This window comes from Hirsutella rhossiliensis, assembly GCF_020360975.1.
Source record: "Hirsutella rhossiliensis strain HR02 chromosome Unknown scaffold00005, whole genome shotgun sequence".
Taxonomy (NCBI): Eukaryota; Fungi; Ascomycota; class Sordariomycetes; order Hypocreales; family Ophiocordycipitaceae; genus Hirsutella; species Hirsutella rhossiliensis.
This window is the reverse complement of record NW_025408671.1, coordinates 1,697,040-1,720,684: the sequence shown is the minus strand read 5'-3', so window position 1 is coordinate 1,720,684 and position 23,645 is coordinate 1,697,040. Positions and strand designations below refer to the sequence as shown.

At 56.2% G+C, this 23,645-nt stretch overlaps 7 protein-coding genes across 7 annotated transcripts; 5 read left to right on the top strand and 2 right to left on the bottom strand.

The window, feature by feature from the left end:
* Nucleotides 1–1,278: 1,278 nt before the first annotated feature.
* On the top strand, nt 1,279–2,958 carry HRG_05382 (exonuclease V - a 5' deoxyribonuclease domain-containing protein; the record flags this gene model as incomplete). The annotated part of the gene is made up of 2 exons (XM_044863853.1): nt 1,279–1,639; nt 1,703–2,958. 2 exons carry the CDS (start codon nt 1,279–1,281, stop codon nt 2,956–2,958), a joined length of 1,617 nt encoding a protein of 538 aa, XP_044720385.1.
* A 1,787-nt stretch (nt 2,959–4,745) lies between these two features.
* HRG_05381 (phosphopantetheine attachment site domain-containing protein) lies at nt 4,746–5,390 on the top strand (the record flags this gene model as incomplete). Its single annotated transcript, XM_044863852.1, has 1 exon — nt 4,746–5,390. One exon carries the CDS (start codon nt 4,746–4,748, stop codon nt 5,388–5,390), a length of 645 nt encoding a protein of 214 aa, XP_044720384.1.
* A 617-nt stretch (nt 5,391–6,007) lies between these two features.
* On the bottom strand, nt 6,008–7,469 carry HRG_05380 (ABC transporter domain-containing protein; the record flags this gene model as incomplete). The annotated part of the gene is made up of 5 exons (XM_044863851.1): nt 6,008–6,085; nt 6,163–6,534; nt 6,587–6,690; nt 6,738–7,125; nt 7,179–7,469. 5 exons carry the CDS (start codon nt 7,467–7,469, stop codon nt 6,008–6,010), a joined length of 1,233 nt encoding a protein of 410 aa, XP_044720383.1.
* Nucleotides 7,470–9,189: 1,720 nt separating this feature from the next.
* On the top strand, nt 9,190–10,688 carry HRG_05379 (acetyltransferase (GNAT) domain-containing protein; the record flags this gene model as incomplete). The annotated part of the gene is made up of 2 exons (XM_044863850.1): nt 9,190–10,248; nt 10,326–10,688. The coding sequence occupies 2 exons, from the start codon at nt 9,190–9,192 to the stop codon at nt 10,686–10,688; spliced, it is 1,422 nt and encodes a 473-aa protein (XP_044720382.1).
* Nucleotides 10,689–12,529: 1,841 nt separating this feature from the next.
* On the top strand, nt 12,530–13,599 carry HRG_05378 (thioesterase domain-containing protein; the record flags this gene model as incomplete). Its single annotated transcript, XM_044863849.1, has 4 exons — nt 12,530–12,809; nt 12,869–13,216; nt 13,259–13,461; nt 13,525–13,599. The coding sequence occupies 4 exons, from the start codon at nt 12,530–12,532 to the stop codon at nt 13,597–13,599; spliced, it is 906 nt and encodes a 301-aa protein (XP_044720381.1).
* A 1,624-nt stretch (nt 13,600–15,223) lies between these two features.
* On the top strand, nt 15,224–15,826 carry HRG_05377 (cytochrome p450 domain-containing protein; the record flags this gene model as incomplete). The annotated part of the gene is made up of 1 exon (XM_044863848.1): nt 15,224–15,826. One exon carries the CDS (start codon nt 15,224–15,226, stop codon nt 15,824–15,826), a length of 603 nt encoding a protein of 200 aa, XP_044720380.1.
* A 453-nt stretch (nt 15,827–16,279) lies between these two features.
* On the bottom strand, nt 16,280–22,858 carry HRG_05376 (AMP-binding enzyme domain-containing protein; the record flags this gene model as incomplete). Its single annotated transcript, XM_044863847.1, has 5 exons — nt 16,280–16,808; nt 16,890–16,969; nt 17,045–22,160; nt 22,305–22,645; nt 22,703–22,858. 5 exons carry the CDS (start codon nt 22,856–22,858, stop codon nt 16,280–16,282), a joined length of 6,222 nt encoding a protein of 2,073 aa, XP_044720379.1.
* Nucleotides 22,859–23,645: the final 787 nt, after the last annotated feature.

Genomic DNA, 23,645 nt, shown 5'->3' with positions numbered 1-23,645 from the left:
CAATACCCACAGCTCCTTGGTTCCGAAGGAAGCTGTGAGGTCCGTGTGGACGTGTTGTCGAGACCGGCTTTGCAGAGGAATATGAACTCTCCTAATGTCTTCCTCTGTGCTGTTAGGGCCACGATGGACCCGGGCAGCAAAAGCGCGGTCGGGTGGCCTGCAAATCCGGCCCCCTGCTAGCGAGCCGCTAACAGCTCTGACGGGGGAAGAATTTTTACAGGGGAGAGTTTCATGAGCTTCATGGTGTTTTTTAATACTCCGTATAGGGTGGCAAGATTGCTGAAACGGTGGCGTATCAGGCACTGTTAGGGTCGTTATACCACAATATATGGACGCCCTAACTGCCGTCCTTCGCCTCGATTTCCCCAGCGACGCCCCCGCCAGACGCGGGCGGCGCGGGACTAGGATTTTGCCAGTGGAGTGTGGACGGTGGAATCCAACTGAAACACGCACAACAGACTTTTAAATACGCAGAGCGTCATCACAAGCGCGGCCGAACTCGAAGTTACCGTGTCCGCGCGGGCAAACCCTTAATGATGGGGTCAAAGCAGCTTGTTTATTGATGTGTATGTGAGCCTGCCGAGGAAGAACAGGAAGAGGCCCTTGGTGGGTGGCTTCGGGTATTGACCCTTTCCTCCTGTATGTCCCTTGGCCGCGAAGCGGGTGATAATTTTTTCGCCTTACGTTTCGACCATATCGCCATTCATTCACAATTTTTATGAATGAATTGAATGAAGACTCCTGATTTTTGATTCGTCGAATTTGAAGACCTTACCCGATTCGGCTTCATTCAATTCAAGGGTCCCGAGGCCGATTCGACTTCAAAATCTTCAAATATCAGCCCTAGCAACCACGGCAAGCCTTAGGCAACCACGAGGCGGTTCTGAAGACCCCGGACGAAGCCTCGGAAGGGCGTACGTGGGTCATTGCCATCGAGGGTTGATGGGAAATTGATGGATGGCTCTTTGCCGCTTGCCGCCGTGTGCAGAGGGGGGGCTGCATGGAGCCAACAAGTCCGACGGCTGGAAGATGAGGCGATTCATCAATGGCGGCTTGGCTTGCGGCTCCAGTGGAGCAGTGGAGGAGGCTGATTAGTTAACTAACTAGCTGATCTGTCCGGCGCCTGAACGCTGCAGCCAATCAGTGCTAATGCAGAATCAGCGGCTAAAGTGGCCACGTGACTCCGCGTAGCCGTCGCGTGCACCAGAATCGCCGCCGCCACCCTCTTCAGCTCCGGTGCCACCCAGCTCGAGAGCGGCTCAAGCACCATGATCCACTATGGCCCCAGCCATGGCCGTACCCGATGCCCCGGACAGTGACAGCGACTACGGCTACGACTTTACCCCCGAGGAAGAGCTCGAGCTGATCCAACTTGCGTCAGAAGCCGGCGCCGTCCTGTCCCGCGGCCCGTCTGCGAAGGAGACGAGCGTTGCAGCTGCCGTTGACTCGATACCGGACCAGGCAGACGACAAGCCAAGCAACGGCATCGACCGGCGGGTGCGCCATGCATTCTCGCCTTCTCTGGAGAGCCCTGAGGCGACCGCTCTGGTCCGACAACGGGACACGGCTGCGTCAGGCAAGACGCATCGTCCCTCACCATCAGCAGTTTCGGCTTGCGCGAACATCATCTATCCCGACTGTTCGTAGCCTCTAGAGTGCCACCCGTCCTTCAAACCTGCTGACTCGAGGTCCAAGCGCCTAGTGAGTCGGGCCCTGTCCGAGCTTGGCCGTGGCCCTGACGATATCCCGCCGGACAGCAACGCCGGGCCCGAGACGACGGATGACCGCTCGCCGTTGCAAAGATTCCGCTCGTTTCCCCGCAAGCCCTTGACCGTCAGCGATCTCACCTCGGGGGCCTGGTGCGAGCTGCAGTACTGGTACACGCTCACCAGGCTGCCCGGCGGAAGGCGAACCCGAACCAAGGCCATGCGTGGCGGATCCAAGGTCCACCAGGTTCTAGAGGACCAAGTCCACACCAGAGTCAAGATCGACGTCGTGACCAGGGAAGATGGCTTTGCCCTGAAGCTCTGGAACCTCGTCCAGGGCCTGAGAACGCTGCGCGAGACGGGACTGACGCGCGAGCTCGAGGTCTGGGGCATGGTCGACGGCAATCTCGTCAACGGCATCATTGACGGAGTCAGCCACGAGAACCCAAACCCGGAATTCGAGAAGGAGCTCTCTAGCCAAGAGTCGGATCCAGGCCTGAAGCAGTCGACTCTCACCGACTACTTCCCGCCCAAGAAGGACACCAATGGAGCGGCGTCGGCTCCCAAGGTCTATCTAACAGACGTCAAGACTCGCGGAAGCGTGGCGCCGGTCTCCAAGGTCTTGCTCCGCCCTGCCAAAATCCAGCTGCTGCTGTACCATCGCTTTCTCGCTGACATGGCGTCTGGCCGGCTGGACTTTTTCGCCATGTTTAGGCGCTATGGGCTGAACCCGGACAGTGTGCTGTCCGACGCCTTCTTGGCCCAAATCGCCGACGTGCACGAGGACGAGTTTTACGACGCGCCGTCAAGCCCCACCAAGCCGGACAATGACGTGGACGACGAGTCTGACCATGGCTCGACAGCCTCTTCTTGGACGGGCGACGCGCTCAAGTACCGGACTCTCCGGGAGCTCCTGTCTCTGGTTCTTGAGGAGATCAAGCTCGCGTTCCCCCAGGGCCAGGACTCACTAGGCCACATGCTCCGCGTGCAGTACATCCACCGAGAGGACGCCCGCGAGCTCGACGTGCACGACTTTCCCGTCTCGCGGCAGGCGCTGGATGCCTACCTGGGCAAGTACATGAGCTGGTGGCGCGGCGAGCGCAAGGCCAAGGGCGTGGATATCGAAGAGGCGTTCAAGTGCCGGTCGTGCGAGTTTGCCAACGACTGCTCCTGGCGGCAGTCCATGGACGAGGAGCGGGTGCAGAGAGTGCAGAGCAGGATGCAGACATTGAGACGGGCGAGCGGCGCCTGACGGACATGGCGGAACGAGTCTTTTTCTTCTTCTTTTTCTGGATGCATTGGTAGCCGTCGTCTGTTATTTGTGCATTTTTCATGTCAATTCAGCCATGATTGAGGAGGAAAGAGAAGGACGAGGACTGGATTTGGCATCTCGAAGACGGCCTTAGATCTTCTTTGAGGACAGACAAGGACCAGGCGTGGACCTGTTCATTTCGCAAGACTCTTCACCAACGTGGACTTTAACATTTACAGGCCGTGCCTGCACTACACGACGAGAGCGTTAATTTGGTGCCGCATTTCGACAATGACTTATCCGAGTTGTTGGACGTCCATGAATCTCCACCATTATCTTTTCAGCCTCCTGGTATCATATTCGATCTGGGAATGTCCTCTCTGGCCTTAGATCCGCACGCTCTCACACGACAAGACCCTTGACCTGCTTAAAGTCCTTGACACGGATGTTGCGCCAAACGGCGACGGACACGACGGCCAGCGACAAACGCACATGGACTGGATGGCGAGGATGACGGCGACGTGCTGGTGGGAGACGGAGGCCGTGGTGGCCATTTGCTCGCAGACGGCTATAGTGCCGCCGGCGCTGGCAATGAAGATTAAGCACATGACGACGCAGCTCTTCCAATCAACGGACTACCAACCACGCCCCTCCGCGCCATCACCTCTTGGCTCGGGGTTTCGGGCCCCTTGTTCGCCAGCATTCTTTCCTTCATCGGGGCCCCGACCGAGGCCAAGGGTGCGGGCTCCCAAGGAAAGGCGTTGAGATATGTCAAGGGCCACATGAAGCTGGATTACGCGCTGGCTGTCGAGTGCGAGGCAAATCTTGGCCAGAACCGCGTGATCTTGCAGGTCCAGTCCAGCTTGTCGGGCTTCGTTGGAGGATCTGGAAAGCAGGCTCGAGAAGATTGAATTCCTGGCTGCGTCCATCAATAAGTCAAGCGCAGGCATTGAGCAAGGGACAATTCAACCGACAGATGAGGATGACACCTGGTCGCCACTTGAAGAAACGATTCGGGACATCGTTGCCGGCTACTGCGGCACGAGGAGCGATCGGATCAACCAGATCACGCCCTTTATCAGATTCGGCATCGACTCCATCACAACCATCCGCTTCGCAAAGCTACGCCGGGAGCGGGGTGTGCAAGTTCGGGTGCCGACGTCGTCAGGAACCGGAGCATCAGGGGTCTCGCGCGGCATGTAAAGTCCTCGGACAGCGCCCTCCCCAATGGCCGACAGCAAAAGACAAGGACGAGTCAAGAATCAGAATGGGGTCTTGAAAATTTGAACGGCATCGTGCCACCGAGCGTCTTAGGCGGCATCGAATTCGTCTACCCCCTGACGCCGCTCCAGGCTGGAATGGTGAGGGCGACGCTCACGCTGAACCCCAAGCTGTCTTCTTACCACCATGCCTTGAGTCTGCCTCTCGACACTGATGTCTTGAAGCTGAAGACGGCCCGGCACACACTCCTGGAGCGTCATGAAGTTCTGAGGACTTCCTTATTTACACCCCAGGATAAGCTGTCTTTATGGGCCGGCGCTGTTCATAGAGATCCGGTCCTTCGGTGGAAAGAGTTCCACAACCGGTCCCTCGACTGCCAGCACGGGTCTCCCATGGATATTCAGAGGACATGACGTGGTGACGGCGCAGTGGAAGAAGACCTGTTCGACACGTTCTTTGTCTCCCAGAAGGAGGGAGAGGCAGCCTGGAGCGAGCAGACGCCTTGGAGACCGTATGAGTTCCCTGGCGCGGAACAAGCCCAGCCTCTGTCTCATTATCGCCTCAGCATGGAGGCCGGGAAGAGGGCAGATGGATCCCTGGTGGTGACGGCGTCGTCTAGGAGAGCAATGAAGAAGGTTGGGCATCTCCTTGATCTGGCCGCCCAGTGTCTGAAGGACGTTCTGGCTTCGCCCGAGAGGCTGGCCGTCACATTCCTGGAGTCTTTGGCAGATCTACCCCTATCTCAACAACTGACGGCAAGAGATCAGCTCCAAGCAACATTCCAGAAAGAAGCTATCGATAACTTCTTTACTCATCCCATCACCATTCTCTGCGGCGTCACCGGTAGCGCAGTCACTGATATCACACCTCAAACGAGCATCTACTCGATCGGTAGAGACTCCATCATGGCCATTCAAGTCGCAAGCGTCTGTAGGAAAGAGGGCATCCCCCTGACCACCGCCGACATCATCCGCAACACAGAGGTCGGCAGGCTGTGCGAAGTGGCGCTGGCACAGTCTGGGAACGCGTCCGAGCCGAGCACGTCACATCTACAGGGTGCTCTGCCGCTCGTGGAGGCCGCCGAGGTCGACAAGGCACTCTCTCGCCTTGGCGAAGACCGAGGAATGATGGAAGAGATCTTGCCCGTTCCCCTGGGCAAGAGTACCTTCTTGGCTTGTGGATCCGGTCAGGCAAGACCAAGTACGAACTGACCTAGGTCTTACGCGCCCGCCAGAGCCTGGATCCCGGTCGCCTACAGCGGGCATGGAGCATGCTGCGGCGCAGGTTTACGGCTCTGCGCTCGTGCTTCGTGGCCGTGGGCTACGACAGGGCGCTTCGAGTGGCCCTGAGAGCCGAGGCTGCGAATGCGGACTCGGCGAACCTCTCCGTGCAGCCTGTGGACGTTGGTTCGACCCTCGAGGAGACGGCCAGGGGTAGAGTGAGGCGGGCGTACTGAATTACCTCATCGCTCTATCAGCCGCCTGCGCGCATCAGCTGCCCAGGCACTGACGTCGGCGCCCTCGAGGCCGCTGCGCGCATGGCCCCGGAGTCACCGCCCAAAGCTCATCGTAGCCGCCTTTGCGCTGCATGTCGACGGGCTCTGGCTCCGCCGCCTTTGATGATATCGAGGCGCTGGCCGGTCCCACGGTCAACATGCCCCCCCTCGCTGTCCCAGACCACGTCATCCCTCTCCCGAGTCCGGCGCACCCGCCACGGCGGAGCGCCTACAGAGCCTTCAGGAGGCCATGAGCGCGAGGACAGCCTGCGAGCAGAGCAGGCTGCGCGACGTGCTGCGCTCGGGCTGCGCTGGGCCGGCCGCGAGACGTGCTCAGCCCTTTTCAATGCGCACCTCAACTTCCTCCGGGACGACGAAGTGCTCTTTGCAGCGCCCGCCGCCAGGGAGGCTCTATAGATCTGTCATGTGTAAACCAAGTCATACCCAGCACAGACAAACAAACTGCTCCTGTTAGATTGGTGCATTACATCATTGCGATACTTGTCGCACCGGGCCGGCGTCCCCGCGTCCAGGATCCGGCTGCCCTCAATCACAAGTATCTTGTCGGCCTTCATAACGGTCCGGAGGCGGTGGGCGAAGCCGGCCACGGTCACTCTTCTACGGCCGCTCTCATCAGCCTGTCTGATGTGCTCGAGAGACTTCTCCCACAACGCTTCGATCTCTGCGTCCAATGCGCTGCTTGGTTCGTCGAGCAGCAGGGGACGTGGCCTCAGCAGGGCCCGAGCGATACACAGCCGTTGCTTCTGTCCGCCCGAGAAGGACCGCGACCCTGTGGGCCTGCAGGGCTTCTCGTAGAGCGCTGCGGCAGCCCGCCGATTGTGTCGTGAATGTTGGCCAGCCTGGCCGTCTCCTCAATCTCCGCCTCCGTTACCTGCAGAGTGCCTGGACCACCCAGGCTAATTTGAAGGCGACGGTCCCAGATAATAACACAAGGTCTTGGGGCACGAGGGCGACGTCATCCCAGACCGGCAAGTCGTCTTCTTCTTCTTCATCTCCTGCACCGTCAGACTCCGCCCGCCGGGTGATGTCGTATCCATCCAGCCTGATAGTGCCAGACGAAGGCCTGTACAGTCTTCGTAAAAGCGACAGGGTGATCTACTTCCCCGCACCACTGGTGCCGACGAGCGCAAAAAGGACCTGGCCGGGATGTCGAGAGAGATGTCGCGCAAGATGGGCGCGTCGGGGCGGCTCGGGTACGAGAATCGTACGCCGTCAAACGCCACAGACATGCCCACGCCCCGGTTCTTGGGACAAGAAGACACCTGCAGTGCCTCCACCATCGCTCTTTTCTCGACATCGCCTTGGCTGTCACCACTCTTGTCACGGAGCCTGTCCGTTCTTCTATCGGCACAGATGAGACCGAAAACCCGGCGGGCAGCCACGGCGGCTTTTGCGATGTCCGGGCTGAGACTGAAGAGCTGGTCGCTGGACTGAGCCGCGGATAATGTACGACGCTAATAGGAGAGAGACGTGTTGGCTTAACGGTCAAGAGAACCTTTCGAAACAGCGTGTTGTCGTAGGAAGGGAGCGGCGGTTTGCTGGAGCACGATGCAGAGCTGAGCTGGCCGAGGAGCTCGCCGAAGAAGACGGACATGATGGGAGAAGGTACGCCAGCGGCAATGGAGCCGAGGGTGCCGATGACAAGCAGAACGGAGTCGAGGGCAGCTGGCTCGGCAGCCATGGGAGGGCTGAAGTAGCCAAAGGCAATGGCCAGGCGCTTTTTGACGGTGCCATAGTTGGGCGCCGCAGCGTCGAGGGGACCATGATGGGTCATGGTGATGGAACAGCCCACCAGCTTGGCAACAGCAGCTTACGTGCCGACATTGGGAGACACGACGAGCTGCCGAGACTGTCGCGAGGAAGACGCCGGAGTTGGACGTCGATGCTGCAGGACCATCTGATAACGGAGACGTCGAGCAGAGTACGTACCTGTGAAGCTGCCGCTGTTAGTTAGGTATCTAGGTAATTATACCAGTCACCAAAAGTGGAGGCCAGCTGCGAATGGGTGACTGGTAATTATCCGTACATATGGCCTAAGTAGGCACCATCTCTCTCAATAGCCGCTACTGTACACCAGGCAAAATAGGGGCACCCCCATTAGAGATGTTAAGTTACTACCTAGTAAGTTATTAACGCGTATTATACTGTAAGTCTTTTCTCTGCCCTGACAGTACCCGTACTCGAGAGAGGACAGGGGGCTTGCACTGTACATACAGCACCAAGGCGCTCGCGAGTCGCGGCTGCTGATAGTACAGTACCGGTATTAATGGCTCGCCTGCCATCTCGTCAACTTCACCCCATGGGCAAGCATGCAAGCATGTACGGATACATACGTAGAAGCACATGCGCCCCTCTGGTGGAATCGGTAAGTTACCCGGTCGAGACTCGCCTGGCTTCACCGACTCCGACGAGGATGCGAGTCTCTCGAGGCACCCCGGTCTTGCCCGCATGTAAGTTGCTTCTCGCAGCCTCTCCTGTTCCAAGTATGCGCATCCGTGTTAATCATGATGCCCCCTGTCACAATGGCCCGACGATGACTGAACCACGTCTCCATCCCAGGGATCCAAGGACGAGAGCGGCTGCTGTTGGTGGACGCTGATCCCCGCCGTGGCAGGCTGTTCGCGTTACTAGATATTTACCATATTATCACGTTAACCAGTATAATCCGACGGCCGTCAGGGGCTGGGGCGTGCCTCTATCACACAGTATGCCCATCAACGGCGCAGCACCTTGCTGTTTCTGTTTAAAGTTATCAGATCCGAGTCATGTGCTGCCCGGCAAGGCACCTCCTGGATACCTACTTAGCTATGCCCGCCGGGACATCCACACGAGGAATTGCCTCAACTGCCCACGAACTTGCCGATTATCCGCCCTTCATCTTGGCGCCAATTTTGCGTCCCCCTCTTCTCTCTCTTCTTCTCCATCAATCCTGTGGCCCGCACCGTGCGGATGCCCGCCTGACCCGGTCCCTCTCCTCGGTTCCATCTCCCCGGACCCTCACTGCAGGTTGCCACGAGATTGGGCGCCAAGCTGGCTGCAATGGAGGCTCGACGCATGCTAATTAACGAAAGCCGAGGCGATTTCGCTTAGCCTCAACAAGGTGAAGCCCCTCATCCCGGAATACCCTCATTATAAGCTTAAACACCCTATTGCTTATCAACTCCCGCAAGCACCGAGTGGGTTATTCCTCTGAGTTATTCCGCTGAGCACGTTAATGCCTCGGTACTTGGTATGTAAATTCGGAGGCCTTCTACTGCCAAGCCTACATCGAGGTCGCAACCATAACCACCAACTTGGTACCAAGCGTCCAGCTCGACGCCCTTGTCCATCGTCACATTCATCCCCACCTTGTACTTGGGCTTTCCGCTTCTCCTCCTCTTCATCTCAAACTGCCACGCGTGATCCTCCTCTTCTCTAGTTGCTGGTGGTTGGCCAACCCACAACTTTCCATCTCACCCCAACGTCGTCTTGCTGCTGGACCTGGCAACACCACCATGGCCACCAACAGCACCTGCGCCTCGCCTGAAGTCTCTCTGTCATCCCTGTCTCCCGACGAGACCATCCTGCGTCTTCCTCACCCCTATCAAACCGACTACAATCTGCACCGGGCCACGACCCCTGGCCCTCCCCCTCGCAAGGAGCTCGCCGACATCCCTCTGTACCGAATCCGCGAAAAGGTCGGGTCGGCCAAGGCGCCCACACCTTGCAAGCTTGACAACGCCCGCCTCTTATTCTCCGAGCCGACACACCTCAAGTCCAGCGAGCTGCCGCCGGCTGCCAACAACAGCGCTTGGGCCAGGGCAAGGCGATCGCCATGCTCCTTCGTCGTCTGGGACGGCCCTGAAGCGCTGCCCTCGCCGGCGCAGGCCTGGCTACTGCTCTATGTCTTCTTCACCCTGCGGCCCGGCAACGAGTCGATCCGGCTTGAGCTCAGGGGCCCCGGTGCTGCCACGCTGGCTCAGCAGCTGATCGATCTCCTCCTCGCGACTTCACAAGCACCGCCGTCGGGGACCGCGGAAAGCCAGACATCACACTCCGGGCTCGACGAGGCCCTAGTCGTCGCGCGGCAAGGCACCTTCTGGCAGGGCGCGGGCTCTCCGTTTGGGCCTCGTCCCGTCTGGCTGCCTGAGGGAACCCCCCGGTCCCTGCGTTCCTCTTCGGGCCCGTCTCCGTCATACCCCATTGCCCCTCTTCACCACACAATCACCGTTGCCTCGGCCGGCGACCCGCAAGATCCGCATCGCTATCAGCAGTCATATCATCCCATCCGGCCAGCAAAGCCCGCTCCCGGCGCTCTCATCTACAGTCGATGGATCCCTCACATCAAGGAGACCTTTTCCATGGTCGTCCTCGACTGGGAGAATGAGGAGCACCTAGGGCTTCTCCACGGCTGGATGAACGACCCTCGTGTATCCCAGGGCTGGCACGAGGAGGGCACTTTAGAGCACCACCGCCAGTATCTCCGGACCATCCATGACGACCCGCACCAGATGGCTGTCCTTGCCAGATGGGATGACACTTTCTTCGGCTACTTTGAGTTCTACTGGGCCAAGGTAAGGATCTCGCCCCCCTTCTTGAGTCTTTCAGTCCCCATGTAGTGTTCAAGGCTTACCATTGATCGCTCGCGCAGGAGGACCGACTGGGCGGCTACTACGACGCCGGCGACTTTGACCGCGGGCGCCACGCTCTCGTCGGCGATGTGCGCTTCCGCGGGCCGCACCGCGTGTCTGGCTGGTGGAGTAGCCAGATTCATTACCTCTTCCTCGACGACCCGCGGACCATGTACGTTGTCGGCCAGCCGAAAATCTCCGACCCAACCTCAAGTCTCTACGATTTAATCCACGGCTTCCGCATCGATCGGTTTATCGACCTGCCGCACAAGCGGAGTACCGTCAACGGCTGCCCGCGCGGCAAGTTCTTCCAGCTGTGCCCAATGGCGGAGCAGGAGAAGGCTGTGGGTGGATTGCAGTTGGTGCTGGGGCCGAAGCTATGAGGTGAGGCATTCATATCGGGACTCGGCATGATGGGTATTTGATTTCGCGGGGAAAATGAGGAAGATGTAACTCATTTTGGTGGACCTGCTTCATGAGCTTGACGAGACCCTTCACACCATTTGCCGGGAATGGCCCAGTCCTAGTCCACTTTGCCACCTCTTCTTAGCACTACTCTCTATCTGTGGCACGGAGAACTTGAGATGATTATTTACGGAGCACTTAACAATGTTTTGATTTTTACTTCGCCGCCATCTTCCGCGCGTCCCGCGTCTTATTATCCGTAGGGACTGGCCGAGCCCTCTGTGACAGGTTGAGGTCCATCAGTTAAGGTACGAATCATCGATTAAGCTTTACATCCTACTCATCCCTCCCCCCCCTTTTCTCTCATCTCAAAGCCTGAAGCCAGACCCGATTTCCGTTCCCAAGTCTCCTCGCTTGTGAACATGACCGTTCAATTTCTGAGCAGCTGTCTAACGGGGCTTGATGGCCACTGTGGGGGTTCAATGGAACCCTCAAGACCCTGGAATCTTGAGTTTCAAGAATTATTGCAACCTTACGGTTTCTTTTGGTGAGTTGGCATCTCCGAGAACGGTGGCGTTCTTGTTTATTTTGTCACGTATGCTCCGGCGATGAGTAAAGGGGCCAGCAACTCACTTGGACCAGTTTCTATTGAACCCAAATGCAAGTCGACGAGTCACAGACTGTTGGTGAAACACCATTACTACGACCTCGTACTAGAAGGGCTCATCTCAGGCTGTTTCGGGGATATTGGGTTCTTGACAGACTCGCAACGCATTGTGGGGCAGCAAGCCAAGGCGGGCTTGAAGATACCAAGGCTTGGAAACATTCAAACTTTGACAGTGACGATTATGAATGCATTAGCAAGGGTGGCGTGATAATGCATTCTATCCTGGACCGAAGTAGAGCTCCCGACAGTGTCTGCGTGTCGGAAGTGACATGACTATGCCAAAGCCAACTCAATTGTATTCTCTTAGACCATCGCTATGTCGTGCTTACTTGGAAGCGTCCGCGCAGTCGCTGGACCACAGTTTCATCAGTTTCAAATATTTTCGTCTGACAGGGAGGAGGAGTGGGCGCCCAGCTCGTCCTGTGCAACGCTGTCTTTTCCTCAACCCTCATCTGGATCAAGCCCTCTTCCCATCCTTGAGGCAGGGTTAACTTGGCGTCTCGGCCTCACCACTTGAATTGCACGTACCCCGTATCAGAGGCCCCTTTAACTGTTAGAGATATGATTGACGCTTCACGATGTTTGATCAACGGGTGGTCCGGGGACCTGGACGGCGGTACTGGTTAACCACGAGCACTTGTAACCTTGGCCGTGGCATTTCTGCTCGGTGTTGAAAAGAAAACCGCCAGGCGTGCAAGAAGACGGTATATTTGTGGAAGAGGAGCGAGAGGATGAATGCCTGAGCTACGAGTGAAGCACGTTGCCGCTGAAGCATCAGAGAATATCTTGCAAGTCTGTGCGTACATTATATGTCGCTGTCAGGTAGAGCAGACAGAGGAAACCAGCTATTGACCGTACCTGTAATGCATCTGCTGGAGCGTTACATTTTTGACTGGTCAAGCGGTATTTCTAACTGGATAGTTGTAGCCTGCGATTCCATTTTCAGCTTGGCTTAGGGTCGCTTTCTTCGGCACCTGCCGGGATCAGCCGCCGGCACCGTCGAGAGCGCCGGAGAGGCTACACGTAGACAAGCCCGTGGAGTGCCAACGGGAAGTGGGATCCGCCTGTTCCTCCAGATAGCCGCCAACTACACAACACAAGAGACCACAAACATCACCTTCGCAACTCCACGAGCTCCTGACACCGGCAGCCATGTTTGCCGGCGATACGAACCCGGTTGAGGTCCAGTTCGTGCCGCCGCACAAGCGGGCCAAGCCGCCAACCCCGCTGGTCCTCATCCATGACGGCGGCGGCACCGTCTTCAGCTACTACCTCCTCGGCAGCCTCCGTCGCGATGTCTGGGCCATTTACGACCCCAAGTACTTTGACGGCGAGCCCTGGGAGGGCGGCATGGACGAGATGGCGCGCCACTACATTGACCTGCTTGTCAAGGCGGGCATAGCAGGTATAGCAGGTACCATCATCCTGGGAGGTAGCCTCTGACGACGCCAAACCATGACTGGCGACAACTGACCGTGGTTTATCTCCCAGGCTGGTCCCTCGGCTGTCTGCTCTCTCTGACAATGGCCCACATGCTTGCCCACGACCCGTCCACGAACATTTCCATCGCTGGCATTCTCTCAATCGACTCGCCGTACCACATTGCGTCGTCCAAGCTCACGGCCCCGACCTCCGAAGCCAAGATAGAGGACATCACCGATCTCGTCCAGAAGTCGTTTGAGAATTGCGACGTAATGCTCAGGGAGTGGGACCTGCCGTCCTGGCAAGGTCCGTCTGGCGGTGGCAGAGAAGTCGAGGTCAGAGTAGCCGGTCAAAGCTTCACGCTCCAGCCAGGAAGATTGCTCTACAAGCCGTTGGGGGAGGATTGGAAACCCATCAGTACACGGCAATATCAGCATGGAGATTTGGTCAACGGCCCAGTCGGCCCCCCACCCGGAGTCATGATTCGATGCACACGGCCAGCTGAAAAAGTGGCGGGCTCGGGGCCCGAGCCTGCTTCCATCGACAGATACCGCAACGAGACGTTATTGGGCTGGGAAGGGAACTATGCCGATTTCATCCGAGCCGTCATCGATGTTGACGACGACCACTACAAGATTTTTGACAAGTACGACGAGGACAAGGTATTGCCCGCCGTCGCACCAGGCCCAGTCCCTCGGTGAAATCTGTGACTGACGTTTGCATAGATACAGAACCTTACATCGCAGGTCAACGCTGGCCTTGAGATTCTTGACAGCCTCAGCAGGCCGTCCGATAACTAGCCCTTGCAGATATCCTTTGGCATTGCTCGAACGGCGGGCACAAGTGTTACACTTGTAGCCACGGAAACCAAGATGGCATTCTACATAAGACGGACATGTACCCAGAATGAGTGGGCGAGGGACAATTAGCTTCTGGAGGATCCGGCAAGGAACCAGGCACTGGGAAGATGTTGTGTCCACGTCCTAGCGGACGGGCAAGAGGAACGAGCACGCCATAGGCATGGCTGGCATATTGTGCGGGGTCGTCGTGAGCCAACTCGCAGCCGTCGAGCTTGCGCTGGTGGATATTTCATGTACTGTCTCGTTATGCGCTCTAGCCAGCATCCAGATCGATCCGGGCATGTCTCGAGGGACAGCTGCGGATGCGAGCCCGATGTGACCCCAACCCGGGCCGTGGCCAGGCCTCCAAAGATGCCCTGATACTGTACACTCCGCAAGCGGGGTCGTGTGAATGCGCGAGCAGTCATAATTATTGCGGTTCATTCATCTATACTGCATGCCGACAACGTCAGAGTTGCGCCAACCAGCGAAGCGTACGTTTGGTTGGCCTCAATGCCGCCATACGCTGCCGCTCACAATCATCGCATTGTGAATGTATAGTATGTTTAGAATCTAAAGATAGCAGCCATGCAGCTATTAAAACCCCGGCAGTGCTGTTTGTCTGTCTGCCGTACTCCGTACATGGAATGAATCAACCATCGATACCAACATGAGCACCGCTTCTATTTGCGCCTTTGTCCTGTTCCTGGCGTTAACATGCTACTCATTGAAAAGAACCCCCAAATTACCACCTGGCCCTCGAGGTCTCCCGGTTGTCGGAAACATGTACCAGATACCCCGAAACCCGTGGAAGCAGTTCAGAGAGTGGCACAAAATCTACGGGCCCATACTCCATCTTCGTATCGGCCAAAGGACCATAATTCTCATCGGAACCCACCAAGTTGCTAGGGACTTGTTGAGCAAACGAAGTGCGCTTTATAGTTCTCGTCCACGACAAATTGTTGCAGGAGAATGCGTGGCAAAAGACCTAGATACCGCCCTTCTACCATATGGGCCCAAATGGAGGGAATTCCACGCGATACAGGCCTCGTTCCTCAATTCTCGAAAATGCCAGCTCTACCGCCCGCTACAAGAGCTTGAAAGCCGCCACCTATTATTCAACCTTTTATCTACCAACGACTTTCAGCATGAATTTTATAGATTCTCATCAAGCCTCGTGTTTGCCCTCGTCTATGGCAGGAGGCTCGTGAGTGGGGACGAGCCGGAACTTCAACGAATGGAGCGGCTTATAACCGCCATTTTCGACACCTGTTCAATTGGAACCTGGTTAGTCGACGCTTTCCCGACTCTCAACCATCTCCCGCGTCCTTTTGCAAAATGGAAGTTGGTAGGAGACTGCTTGCATCGCCAACAAACTCGACTATACGGGGATAACTTCAATGATGCCCTAAAAGCCACCTCGTGGAACTGGTGCAAACAGAGCGTTTCCGATGATACTTCGCTATCTAAAGTATCCCGGGAAGAGCTCCCGTTTGTGCTAGGTGACATCTTCGGAGCTGGAGGTCGAACAACGGCCGGGGGGCTCGAAGTCGCCGTTCTTGCCTGTGTTTCCTTCCCGGATGCTATGCGACGCGCGCAAGAGGAGTTAGATAAGGTTATTGGTACCGGACGTCTGCCGACGTTTGATGACCTTCCTAGTCTTACCTATGTACGGGCGTTTATCGAAGAGGTCCTCCGCTGGCGGTCCCTAGCACCAGCTGGAGTTTCGCATTCTCCCACGAAAGACGACGAGTATGGCGGGTTCTTCATCCCGAAAGGAGCAACAGTCATAGCAAATCACTGGTCTCTGGAAATGGATGACCAAGTATTCCGGTCCCCGGAGGACTTTATCCCTGAGAGATGGATCGACGCCGACCTCCCTCTGGCGGCTTTTGGATTCGGCAAGAGAACCTGTCCAGGTCAGCACCTGGCGCGGAATTCATTGCTGCTCGCTATACCTCGACTGCTATGGGCCTTTGATATCAAGTGGAAAGAAGGTCAAAAGACAAGACTCGACTGCTTGCCCATGACCCAGGAGGGCATTTTCTCAAAACCAGGCCCGTTTGAGGCTATCTTTACTATTCGAAGCATTGCTCACCATGGTGTCGTGATGAGGGATTGGCAGGACTCGAACAATGATGTTGACGACCTCCTTGATTCCATTGGTCGACAGTTCTCGGCCACATGAGGAAAGAATATACTGCTGCTGGGCGTTGACGCAGCACTTGCCTTTTCCATGTTGCTCGGATGAGCCAGGCAAGTAGTTGATCATCTCATACACATGGACAAGAGCTTTCTTGCTTTGGTGTCATGAATCGCCATGCATCTACGAAATAACCATTCTCAAAAGTCTTTGAATGGACCAACGTCTCTGTAGATGGTGAAATGGATTTATGCTTTCTGCAGCAATGCTCACGTAGCGGCCGTAGCGATTGGCGTCGATCCGAGCCCGACCTCGGCCACGATGCAGTACAACGAACATAAAACAACGTCTTGGCCATGATCGTGTCTCCTTCAAGATTCCCGTCCCTTGACCAAGCAACCGCTCAGGGCTACACACCTATTGACTGAGCACTGGCAGCACTCATCTTGCTGGACTGACCACCAATGTCGCCTTGTTTCCCTCACGCAAACAACAGCATTAGCCAACCCCATTGAACGACGATACTTCATAGCCGTCACCCTCGGCAAGCGGTAGCGATGCAACTGCAGCCGCGGGGTCCGCGAGACCTCGTTCCAGCACCTCGTGAAAGACGGACAGCACGTTGCGGATTGTTTTGGGACGGTAGAGATCGCTTGAAAAGATGAGACTGCCTCGCAATGCGTGCTGCTCCTCGTAAATATGAAACTCGAGATCGAACCTCGAGGTTATGGGCATGGGGATTTGCTCCGTTTCGACTCCTTCTAGCATAAACTTGCCTGGGCCTGAGCGAGAGTGAACAGCAAAAATGGTCTGAACTAGTGGGTGGCGAGACTTGTTTTTGTCTGGTTCTAGTTTAGAGACAATCTGCTGGAACGGGATATCCTGATTGGCAAAGGAAGCGATAGTTGTTGCCTGAACCTGGCGGACTAACTCATCGAAGGACCCCCTTTCAACCTTAATTCGAACGCACTGCACGTTGACAAAGGACCCAATTATATCTCGCGTCTCCCATCGGTCGCGGTTGGCGCTGGCAGTCCCAATTGTTGCATCAGCGGCGCCGGTGAGGCGATGATGAGTTGCTCTGAATGCAGCGAGTAGTACGACAAACAGCGTTACTTCTTGCTCTCTGCGAAACCTCTGCAGACGATCATATAGCTCGCCTTTAATCCAGATTTCTTGGGAATCAGTCTGTCCGGAAAGAGTTTCCGGCCGAGGCTCGTCGCAAGGAAATTCTGCTGGTCGACTTGTTTCAAGCTGTTTGACCCAATAGTCAAGCTGCCGCTGCCGTGCCTTTGCCTGGCTCTGCTGCTTCTGCCAGAAAGAGTAGTCGCGGTATTGGATAGGCAGATTGTTGACGCGCATGAGAGGGTCTTGGCCGCGGAGGACGGCCGTGTAAAATGTGGCCAACTCTCGGCGAAGAACGTCAAGGGACCAGCCGTCAGAAACAATATGGTGCATAACGATAGACAAGACATGCTCCTCCTGGTCGAGTCGATACACGGTTACCCTCCACCCCGGCTCGGTTTCCAGGTTGAATGGGCTAGTCCGATCCCGTTGCAACGCATGCTCGAGGCCCTTCCCGTCATCCGAGGAAATCTCAACTGAAATCAGCTCCTTGCGATGGACAGGACGAATGAATTGCATGTTGACTCCCTCTCGTGATCCAAACGTCGTCCGGAGTGTCTCATGACGACTCTCCAGCGCGAGCAGTGCCGTGTTTAGGGCGTCCAGCTGCAGCGATCCTCGCAGTCGCACTGCCCATGGCATCAAGTGTCCTGTGAGGCCGGGATGTAGTTGATCCAAGTTCCACAGAAATTCCTGAGCAAATGACTGCTCCGTATCTTCACGCTGCTGATAGCTTGGAATGGTGCTGGAAGCGGCGCCGGTCGAAAGAGTCGCATGACTAGCGAGTTGATGAAGCTTTGGACGGCAAAAGATATCCGCGACCGCGACCTGAAGACCCAGCCTCCGAGCCTCGCCTACGACCGCCATTGCAGATATTGAGTTGCCTCCTAGACGGATGAAGCTATCATCTGCTCCAATGGTACCCGGCTCGATGCCAAGCACCTTGGCCCATATCGCCTGCATTCGCCACTCTGCATCCGATGTAGGTTCGCGCTTCGAGCTCCCGTTTTGCTGAGCCTTCTTCACCTCGGCTAGCTTCTGGATAGAGAAGGACGAGCCAATCTCGCGAAGTTGTCTTCGGTCGGTCTTTCCAGTAGGTGTCATGGGCATCTGCCGCATGGAAAGGAACGCGGCCGGCATCATGTAGCTCGGGAGATGCCCAGCCAGCTTATCCTCCACGTCCGTAGAGATGGGGAGTATGCTGACTGCAGGAGCTTCTGGTCCGTCTTCGATCTGGAGAAACGCTACAAGCGTCGGACCCGAACCCGCTCCCTGTAGCAAGATGACTTCGGCTACAACCTGGGTTGCGTCCGTGTACTTCTGGACCCAGTGCTCCACTTCCCCCAGCTCGACTCTCTGGCCACGGATCTTGACTTGCGCGTCCTTCCTCCCAATGAACATCAGACTTCCATCCTCGTTGTATCGGACCAGGTCACCTGTCTTGTAGAGTCGGCCTTGTCGGCATGGCTGGCTGGAAGGGAAAAGGCTTTCCGCCAGCCATGTTGGGTTTTCAATGAATGACTTTGTCGTCGTTTCCGGATCGTTGAGGTAGCCGCGACCAACGAGAGGGCCCTCGAGGAGAAGTTCGCCGACATGGCCCGGCGAGAGTAGGAGATTGTGATTCTCAGGATCAACAATCCAAGTCACCAACCCGGCTCCTTTTCCTATGTGGGTGACATCTTCAGGGCTTGACTGCCCCGAATTGATCGCGCTGATATTGCATTCGGCAGGTCCGTACGCATTGACAACACGAGCTTTTCCCCACCATCGTGTCACGTCGTCAACAGAAACCGCCTCTCCAGCTAGGATAAGAGTTTCTAGCTGCGGAACAGAGGTAGGATCTATGAGGCGCGCCACCGAGGGTGTGAGATCGGCAATCGTGGTTCCCATTCTGACCATGGCCTGGCTGATGTTGTCCCGGCGCTCATCCTCGGCTGGAATGCATACACATCCTCCTGCGACGAGGGTGGCAACGACATTATGGATCGCAACATCAAAGGCGTACGAAGCAAAATCGAACACCCTAGAGTCTTTGGTGAAGCCAAGGAGGTGTAGCTGATGCTTGAGACCAGAGCAGAAGTTGACGTGTGATAGCACCACCCCTTTCGGCGTGCCTGTGCTTCCGGATGTGAAAACCACAAACATTGCATCTTTCGGTGAGGGCCGGACCAAGGGAGTGGGATGTGGAGCGGAATCAAAGAGACTGATTGACCCTGGATCGAGCTGGATGACTGTTTCTGACAGTCGCGAGCTCAGAGAAAAGTTGGCGGGGGAAGACATGATGAAGCTCGCGTTGAGCTGCCCGACAATGGTCTGCAGACGCTGCTGTGGAAGGGAGGGATCAAGTAAGACGAACCCTCCACCTGCCTTGAGAACGCCAAGCATGGCAACGGGTGTCCACATCGACTTCTCGAAGCACAATGGAACGAGTACGTCAGGGCGAACGCCAAGCTCGACAAGTCGGTCCACTAAGCGTGAGGAAAGTCGGTCCAGTTCCTGATATGACAGCTCGCCGTCCCAGGAACAGATGGCCGGCGCGGCTGGTTGGGTCAGTACCTGTTCCTGAATCATCTGATGAGCGCACGTCTCAATTGCGGTAGGGACAGTGCAGTTCCACTCCCATATCTGTTCTAGGTCATGGGGTGTCATCACGGCGATTTCTGACAACGGCCTCTCACTGTGTGCAGAGTCGAGTTGCTGCATCACGAAATCGAGCCGCGTCAGCATCTTGTGCACCAGCCACGGCTCGAGAACCCTTGAGTCGAAACTAGCATGGACTGTGAACTTGTCCGCGGCCGGCCGTATCTCAAGCATCAGAGCATATGTATTGAACCATCGTTGCTTGGTGGCTTGCCAAGACCCAAGCACCTCTTCGGCGCCTATGGTGTCTTGCGGCTGGATGACAAGCAGTGACTGGAACATACACGCCTTCTGACAGCTGGGAGACATCTTGGCAATCCGATGCAGTCCTGCTTGTTCAAAGGGGATCGTGTCGACTGCCTGCTGCTGTACCGTCCTGAGAAACCCCGAGACGCTCTGGTCACCAGCGACTTTGACGCGCAGTGGAATCGTTGCGAATGTCGGTGCCACCATGGCGTCGATCCCGGCAACTGGGGCGTTTCTTCCGGATACAGTGGCGCCAAACACGACATCCTCGGTATTGGACATCCGGCTAACGATCAAGGCCCATGCACCACGGATAAGGGTCGAGGCTGTGATGTCCTTGCGGCATTGACGGGGCTGTGGGAACTGGTACTCTGCTTCTTGGTCTGCCGCTGGCTGATCCACAGACGGCGGGAGGGTTGGAAACGGCACGCCCTCATAGTCGGCCAGGGCCTCGACCCAGAAGTTGAGTATCTCCTCATCGTCTTGTCCTTTGATGTATTTGATAAATGCTTGGACTTGAGGACCTCGGTTAATAGACAGGCCTTGGAACGCCCGGTGTACCGCGGCCAGGATCAGACGTACAGACCAGCCATCGTAGATTGCGTGGTGCATCGTCCACACGAACCACTTGGGACTTCCCACATCGTCTTTGACAAGAGAATAGCGCGTGAGTGACTCGCCCAGGTCCATTGAATGCTTCCTGTCGGCTTCGAGATAACTGTCTAAGCCAGTTGCGTCGATACAACGAATCTCTTCGTCCAACACTACCTGCACGAGACCGAGATCGTTGTGCTGGACAATCCTGGTGCGCAAGATGGGCATGGCACGAGCCACTTGCTCCCATGCCGTGCACAGGTCTTTGACCGCAACATTGGGAGACAGTTCAAGGATATCCTGCATGACATAGTTTCCTGAATGCTTCGACCCTAGAGACACAAGGCCCTCCTGAAGGGGTGTGCAAGGGTATGCGTCGAGTATCTTGGCCGGGTCCAGATGGAAGAGGTTCGAGACGTCTCGAAGAAAAGAGGCAGCTTCAACCTTGTCACCCAAAAGGGCAAAGGGTGCGACTTCCTCTTCGGAACCCTCTGCAACAAGAGTGCTTTGCTTGGTGAGATTCTTTAGTATTGGATGACGGAAGATGTCTGCAACCGTGAGCCCGATGCCGACTTTGCGAGCCTCAGCCACAGCTTTCATTGCGGCGATAGAATCGCCCCCAAGATGGAAGAAGCTATCGTCTAGCCCAATTCTGGCTGACCCGATGCTTAGTACTTTGGCCCAGATCCTCTGCAGGCACCGTTCAGCTACGGAAGTCGGCTGCCGCTTCGGCCCTTGCCCGGCCGTCCGCATCTCAGCCAGCTTCTCGACTGAGAACGAGCCGCCAATCTCGCGGAGCCGTTTCCGATCCACCTTACCCGTAGCCGTCATCGGTAGCTCTCCCAAGGAGAAGAACGCTGATGGTACCATGTAGCTTGGCAGATGACCGGCTAGCTTCTCTTCGACGTCCGCAGGGATAGGGACCAGCTCGGCCGCGATTTCCTCCGACTCCAGGTCGTCAACTTTGAGAGCTGCAGTAACGGCTTCGGGTTGGGCTTTGTTTTTCAACTGTAGAAATGCAACCAGCGCGCGGTTTGCATTCTCCCCTTGCGGCTTTATCACTTCAGCCACAACCTGGACAGCATCCAACATGCAATTCTGGACCCAGTGCTCGACTTCTCCCAGCTCAACTCTCTGGCCGCGTATCTTGACTTGCGTATCCTTGCGTCCCATGAAGATGAGGTTGCCATCTTCGTTGTACTGTACTAGGTCACCTGTTTTGTAAAGTCGCCCGTGCCGGCCGGATCGACCCGGGCACCCCTGAAGCAGCCAGATAGGGTCCTCAATGAATGCCGCCTGTGTTCTCTCCGGATCGCCCAGGTAGCCATCACCAATAAGGGGTCCCTCGAAGAGAAGCTCGCCGACGCATCCCAGAGGTAGTAAGCTGTTGTGATTCTCTGGATCTACAATCCAAGTTACTAGACCAGCGCCCTTGCCAATAGACAGAACGTTTTCGGGGCTGGATGCGTCGTGATTGATAGTGCCATTCGAAGTGCACTCGCTTTGGCCGTACAGGTGGATGGTTCGAACTTTTCCCCACCAAGGCTTGACGTCCCTAACTCGCAAAGCTTCACCACCAAGGACGAGGACTTGCAGCGTAGGAACATCCTCGGGTATCAAAAACTGCGTAATAGAAGGGGTAAGGTCGATGAAGTTTGCTTGAAGAGACCTTATAACCTCCGGTAGCCTATCTTTTCGGTCTTGGTCATTCGGAACACATAGACAACCGCCTGCAGCAAGAGCTCCGGAGACGTTGCTGATCGCTGTAGTAAAGCTGTAGGATGCAAAATCAAGAACCCTCGAGTCCTTGGTGAGCCCCATGATGCCGACTTGATGATGGAGAGCCGAGGCCACGTTGCTATGCGTTATCTTTATACACTTCGGCGCTCCTGTACTGCCGGATGTGAAGCTCACATACATGAGAGACGACGGGGTTTGACGGGGTAGTTGTCCATTAGGCTCCTCGCTCAGGCTTTTGAGGCCGGTGAAAAGCCCAGGTTCGACAGTAACAACCTCTTTGGCGAGCCGAGAGCTGAGAGACTGGGCAGAGACAGAGGATAGAACCAACTTTCCCTTGACGCGTTGAACCATAAGTTGAAGGCGGTATTCAGGAAGGGATGGGTCAAGCAACAGAAACGCTCCTCCGGCCTTGAGCACTGCGAGCACTGCAACTGTTGTCCACATCGACTTGTCGAAGCACAAGGGCACTATCGTTTCTTCATGTGGCCCGACACCCAGCTCGGCGAGCTTCCACGCCAACTTGGTCGCAAGCGTGTCCAGTTGGCCGTACGTCAGCTGGCCGTCCCAGGCACACACGGCGGGCGCATGAGGCTGGAAGTTCGCGCGCTCTTCAAATATCTCGTGAACGCATCGCTCAACTGTCAGCGGCACGGCGCTGTTCCATGTCCATATTTCTGCAAGGTCTTCGCTCGTGACAATATTCACTTCCGCTAGTCTGTCTTCAGGATTCATAGTAGTAAGCTGCTGCATTATAGACTCCAGTTGCTCTAGCAATTTCCGCATGATCCACGGCGTGATGACCCTAGAATCAAAACTAGCCTTTGTCGCAATGTCGGTCGTACCAAGCCATAGCTCAAGCGTAAGAGAGTGACTGCCTAGACTCCGTCGTTGGCCGCTTTCTTGCCTCTCGCCCACGCTCTCAGGGGTAGAGGCATCCTTTAGCGGCTGAATCACGAGCACCGTCTGAAACATGCAGGCTTGATGGTCAAGCTGCACCAACCCAGTATCTTCCAAGGAGACCACCTCCGCACCTTGTCGTTGTACTGCCTGTAGATACCCCGATATTGCTTGACTGCTCGGCGTCTTCACACGCATCGGAATCGTGACTACCCTCGAGCCAGATATCCCAGCGCCAAACACGACGTTTTCCGAGTTTGCCATACGTCCAGAAATCAAAGCCCATGCAGCATAGATGAATGTCGACGTCGTGATATCCGAATGACGTCCCTGAGGCTGTGAAAGGCGATGCTCCATGACGCTGTCTGGTTGCGGCTTCTGTACTGACGGTGGGAGAGCCGGAAATGCTTCGTACTCATGCCCTTCTGGCGCCGCCTCCCGGTCATCACGCCCCCCGTTCACTGCGTGTGAGGATTTCATCATTCGTGGCAGTGTATGTTGCTCTTCCGTGGCGGTAGTGCTTGTCGTTTGTTCTGTAGCAGAGCCTGCTGCTTGCTCCGTAGCTGTCGCTTGCTTGTCGCTACGTAGCTCTCTATGGATCCATTTCACGGGCCAGATAGAA